Below are 6,000 nucleotides of genomic sequence, written 5' to 3'. Positions count from 1 at the left end.
CAAATCAACGGCAATACCGGTTATCCATGACCAAGGGGAACGCTATAACTGATAACAACTCATCGAATTGTAGTGATGGATTGCCGAGAAACGTCCGTAGTTTGCGACTAGACGCGAGACAATAATTTTCGATCATGACAAGACTTTAAGACTTTTTTTGAAAAGAGTGGCTGCGTAGTTTAATCTCACCTGCCTAAAAACCAGACCTTACCACATCTAACTCTTGTCGATGCCGAACGCCCTTACTGTAATTCCTTCAAAAATTGAATTCATTAATTCTTGGCCGTCGAAACAGCGAAGTACTTTCGGGACGAAATCCACAAAATTACCATTATTGAAGTCGAAAGTGAGCTCAGAACTATGATGAGTTTAAATGCCATGCCTAAGGATAAAAACACATCGACGATGTCTATTATGGATGGAAGGTTAAGTGACTTCTTCTTCTTTATTGGCGTAGACAACGCTTATGCGGTTAAAGCCCAGTTTACAACAGTACGCCAGTCGTTCTTCCTTTTCGCTGTTTAGCGCCAATTGGAGATTACTAGTGTAACCACGCCCTTCTCCACCTTGTATTTCCAACGGAGTTGAGATCTTCCTCTGCTTCCCTCGGCGGGTACTACGTTGAATACTTTCAGAGCTGGAGTGTTTTCGTCCATTCGGACAACATGACCTAGCACCTTCTGCGTTGGATTTCAAGACTGACATTTTGGTTGAAATTACCTACGACTTCGAAGCTGTGATTGGCAACAGAGATATGGGAGTCAAGTCGCGAGTGCGACGACTATTTGTTCGATAACAGGATATGTAGTATTTCGTCTTGGCCCCTCTCACTTTCAGACCCATTTGCTTCGCTTCCTTATTCAGTCTGGAGAAATCAGAACTAACGGCGCGGTTGTTGAGGCTAATGATACGCCCGCAGCAGTATACTGTTATAGAAGATGGAACTTTCTCTTTTTAGTTCTGCAGCTCGAATTATTTTCTCCAAGATTAGATTAATAAAGTCGCACGACCTACCGACCTTATTTATCCCATCTGATAGGAAGATTGTGGCGACTTTTTGCTCGGTTTTTATCAGAGTTATCAGGGGTTTTGTGACACACAGCCTAAAACTTTCACATATGTAGCTGGACTGATAGATCGCTTCTGAGTTGTCGTGAGCTTATATATACACTTCCACAAACTTTTCAGCACTAACTCAAGGAATTTAAACCTATCTTTATAGCATATTTTATATGAATAGGATATTGAAATGCAGTTGAAATAGACATATGTATACATAGTATATATGCAAGAAAGTCTTCAATTTGAGGCTGAGTGCATTTTTTAATTTAACACTGCATTTATTACGAAGAATATATTAACAAAAAAAGAGATGTATTTACATTTTTATATTTACATTCCGGAGCGTTAATGTTATGCTGTACTTCCTTTTCAAGGCTTTTACCGACTCTTTCGCCTTGTAAGCACACACACATGCGCCAAGACAAACAAGCTGGCCATCACGAACTGCTATCCATAAATAAGTTGAGGGCTTGAGACGTCTGTTTAATGTATTTACACAAGTGACTATCAGGCTTTGGATCCAGGTCGACCAGCGTGACTTTGGTAAGGAAGGTTCTTTTATAGCGCGGCAAAACGACGCAATGCCTCGGCAGCGCAGTCGCTGTTGTCATTTCACTGAAAGAAACGAGCAAAAAAAAAGTGAATTAAATATGTCATTAATTACGCGGTGGCAGCTGCATACGATTATCATTCTACTTACGGCGAACGTGGATGCGCGAGCTCTGTATTGTGCGTGGATATTTCCTGAAACGCCACCATTACCGAGCAGTCAAGCGCTGTGGCGCCCAGCATGTATGCTTCCACGGGCTGCAATGCATCGCCAATTTGTTGTTGGCACGAATGCTGCAACAAGGCTTTTAAGGCGTTGTATGATTTTTCCGATTTACGCGCATAACCGGCCGCATGCAGAGCGGGCATGTGGTGCTGCGGAATGCGAGCGCGGCGAAGTTGTAGAGAACGGAAGATGGATTGAGTGAGAAATGCGATAAAAATGTCACTTGAAAGCAAAAGGAAGTATTGACGACACTCTTAAATATAACTTAAACAAAGGCGACGGCAGCCAGCCAACAACCGTCCACTGACCACCGACCGCGAGAAGACGAAGCTGACAAGCCATCCAAACAAACGCGGACTGCGCGAAAGCGCCGAATAAGCTGACTGTACTGACAATTACTTCCCGGCACACACATGTACAAGGGAAGCCTGTGCCAGCATTTGTTTTGTTTGCTCGTGGTGGCCTCAGAGTCGTGGCGGCTTTTCATTTCCCATTACCTTGGCCGGCATCCAAGTGGAAATTACTAGCTGCACACTTTTCGGCCAACCACTTGAGTGGCAGTTTGCCGTTTTGCGACCAACTCAGGTAAACAAGTGCGCTTTGTTGGGGTATGACCATCCTAAAAGCAAATATGGATTTTATATCCTGAGTAGGGTGTACGTCCCGAAAAGGAACATCGGAGACCATAAAACATGTATATACTTGTATAAGACGAGTTGGGTTGATTCAGCCATGTCCGTCTGTCCGTCTGTCCGTCAGTCTGTCTGTATAAACCAAAACTAGTTTCTCAGTGTTTGCTCATCTTTCCTCTTTTTCTTCTTCAGCGACCTCTTCCGGGCATTAGAAAAAGGCCTGGTGCCACCAAAACATTCTGACCTGCCGGTCGTTCGTTAGCTAGGAACACCCTCTATCGAATCCAGTCGGTGCGCGCTCGCTCCGAGGTACAGTCGCGGCAAAAGAAAATCAGTTCTATTACCTTCCGGACAAACTCTGTAATTGTATAAGGGTCTTCTACGTTCCAGAGGTTGTAAATTGGTAGGTTGATAGGTTGTAAATTGGTCTGTTAGGTAGCCTTAAAGAAATTCCCTACACTTTGGGCTAACAGCGGGTATTCGACATCACAAAGGATTGGGAAGCTAAAGGAGCCGGTGACTTTTGGTTTATTTCTATTCTCTTTACAGAGAGGTCATGCCCCTAATGCCGACCTGTATGCTTGTGTAACTTAACTGTTAAACTGTCCACATACAATGTCGCATTTTAATTTTTATTTATATTTTCGTCTCTTATTCGGCAAGCGTTGTCGGTTTTATTGTTGGACTTCATTTCGGTGGCATTTTTAATTTTATTTTGCTTTTCGCCTTTCCCACATTGTTTTTATTTCTTGGTTTGCAACTCGTTCTGTGTAAATCCTCACCGGTTAGCCATGTTGTGGCTCGTCTTCCTCGACGCGGCCCTCGACCAAACACACACAACAAAAGCACATTTAAATAAAGTAAGTCACACACACACAGCCCTACACTTGCATACACTTAAAGTGAAGGTTTCCTCACCTTGGCCAACAATTGCAGATGCAAAATTTTTTGCAGCACACAATTTGCCGGTAAGCACAGCGTTTCCACTTCGGTGATTTGTGCTTGCGAAGTTGTCTCCAGTGCAACAGTGTCAGTCCTTGTCGTCGTCTTGGTCCGTGGACGGGGCGGAGTCGGCGCGCCTCTAGAAGCCACTCGTGCTGCCGGCTCCGTCGCCCCTCGGGCACTATCCGTTAGATGTGCTGGCATCACGCTACTTTCTTCCGTCGTCCTCCACATCTCGTCCGCTCTTTGTTTCTCCTCTGCCATGGCGCTTTGTTCTGACGCCGCGCTTAAGTGCGGCTGACCAGAAGCAGCTTTGGCCACTTCAACAATGTCAGCGGGTTCGTCGTTGGTTGCAACGCTGCTGCTGCTACCTTCGCCACCGCCGGCGCCGTCGCTGCTGTTGTCGTTGGCCGTGTAGTCCCTCAGCAGGCACGCCACCACCAAATCTTTTAAAAGCTCTATTTGCCTGTTGTTGGACATTTTTCGCCATTTTTCGGCATTTTTCACATTTTATTGCCGTTTTTTCATTTTTGTCAACGTTGTTGTTATTGTTGCAGAATTGCAGTTTTCATTGCAATGTCATGTTATGTTATGGATGTGGCACGTTGACGACCAGCGCCGGTCCAGTGCGCGAAAAGGTGTCGTCATTCCATCGAGGGCAGCACCGGATGTTGCACGAGTGGGCGGGGGGTCGCGTGTGAAGTGCATGTTGTATACATATATACAAACGAAAAGAGTGTGTAGAAGTGTACAAAAGCGAAAAATGTTGTAAAATATTTATTTACAGTAGAGAGGAAAAATGGTTGAATAAATAAATGAATTGTTTAGTTTGTGTTATTTATTGAATTTTTTCTGGGACACAGTGCCGAGTGAGCGTAAATGGAAAAAGTGGAGGACCTAACCAAAGTGGTCAACGGAATGTGTGTGTGTGTGTGCAGTCGGTCCATTGTGGGCGCACTCAACTGCAAATGTAATTGTGCAGCCATGGTTGTCCCATTTATTTGCAGCTTAAATACGAAAAAAGACCAAAAATGTGTCGATGTGCGTCAAAATGTGTGCAGCGAGTAAAAATATATTGCTCTGATTGATGGCGTTTCGCACATTTTAGCGGAAAAAATAAAAAGCCTCGAACTTTTTTGACTTTAAGATATAAAAATTCCTCAACTTCTAACTATTTTCGAACAAACTTTCAGAAACCCAAAGGCCTAGAAAGTGGGAAGTATAAAAATCATTATGAAGAAAGGGAAAAAAGCGTAACTGGGAACTCAAGAGTAAGTATGTTTTAAACTAATTGTTAAGTTTTTGATCTATGGCCCTTAAAATCGCGAGATTACTCTGAAACATGTTCACCTAATTGACAGGGAAGAAAACACACTGAACTCATTTCATTCACTTTTAACTCCAGACTACTTATTATCAGGAACAAAACCGATATTTTTGATAAAGAGTCAGTGATAAGAACTGACTTGGGAAGATAAAATCCTCTACTAATCATCTTTATACAAGAAAGACCAAACTGTCTGTCTGTATTGCCAAGTGAAAAAATAATTACACCAAGTCCACACCAAAATGTGCCCATTTTTGAACTTTAATATGATACTGTCGAGATTATTTACTACTTTTTGTTTGCTAAAGCCACTATCCAATTTTGTAGTGTTTGATGCGCAAACCTGGTGATATCCATCCTTTCCCATAGACGGATTTAATAATCTGAATCTTCGATCGAATTACGCAATATGGCGTTAGAAAATAACAATTCGTCCAAAAAAATTCTTTCATATAGTTTTGAGATTGCTTGACCCAGTATTCGAAGATGTTTGCCAGCAAAAGAGGAAATACTCCATATTTAACAGTTGTGTTTTGATAAAAACGAAACCGCAAGCCAGTTGGCTGAACATATGAGTAATAACACTCTCTTCCATTAAAACCACCGCGACCATATTCACAAACTGGACGAAGGAGTACAGACTTAACTTTAATATTGCAGTCGATGGCGTTAAAATTCCAACTGTCAATATCTTTAAGGTGTAAGCGTCGCTAGCAGGCAGCACATGGGGAAAAGACAAAGAAACGTTGTTGGCAACATATAAGGCAATTGGCCGACCGGTCTACTACGCTGCACCCTAATGGTCGCCTGGATGTAGTTAAATGAAGACGAGGAGGCTTCAGGTGTGTCAAAAACTGCACTCCGGATTATAACGGGATGCCTCTTGATGTCTTCTATCGAATATTTACACAATGTGCCTCCTCTCCAAGCAGTTTCTGGTGGGGCGTTTTCGTAGAAATCATCTCTACAGTCACCTACTTGAAACGCAACCGCTTCATGTGCATCAAGAGATCTTTCCTCAACTACTTCGACGACGCAACTAACTTCATACATGCACTGACCGCCATTCACAGTGGAGCCATAAACACCTTAATCGACTCCCTCTTAGTGAATGGCGTACTTGGAGTCAAACCACCACCCATTGCAGACGGCGACCTTGAGTTGCCGCGAGAATCTAGAATCTTCTTGCGCACCTTTGTTTTGGATACTGTAGCAGGTTGAACTCCTACTTATACAGAATCGATTCCGACATATAAAATACA

At 43.1% G+C, this 6,000-nt stretch overlaps 1 protein-coding gene across 8 annotated transcripts in view; it reads right to left on the bottom strand.

Moving 5' to 3' along the window:
* Positions 1-1,298: 1,298 nt before the first annotated feature.
* The window catches only part of LOC126756393 (inositol-pentakisphosphate 2-kinase), a 214,613-nt gene continuing 209,911 nt past the window's right edge, over positions 1,299-6,000 (bottom strand). For all 8 annotated transcript variants that reach the window (XM_050469438.1, XM_050469436.1, XM_050469441.1 and 5 more), the window contains 3 exons: positions 3,388-3,877; positions 1,763-1,986; positions 1,299-1,677 (listed from right to left, as the gene is read on the bottom strand). In XM_050469438.1, the coding sequence (XP_050325395.1) occupies positions 1,500-1,677; positions 1,763-1,986; positions 3,388-3,877 (892 nt within the window). In that variant the 3' untranslated portion in view covers positions 1,299-1,499. The remainder of the gene's footprint in view (positions 1,678-1,762; positions 1,987-3,387; positions 3,878-6,000) is intronic.

Source organism: Bactrocera neohumeralis, chromosome 4 (assembly GCF_024586455.1).
Source record: "Bactrocera neohumeralis isolate Rockhampton chromosome 4, APGP_CSIRO_Bneo_wtdbg2-racon-allhic-juicebox.fasta_v2, whole genome shotgun sequence".
Lineage (NCBI taxonomy): Eukaryota > Metazoa > Arthropoda > Insecta > Diptera > Tephritidae > Bactrocera > Bactrocera neohumeralis.
Note: the sequence above shows the minus strand (reverse complement) of the source record. Positions and strands in the feature narration are given on the sequence as shown.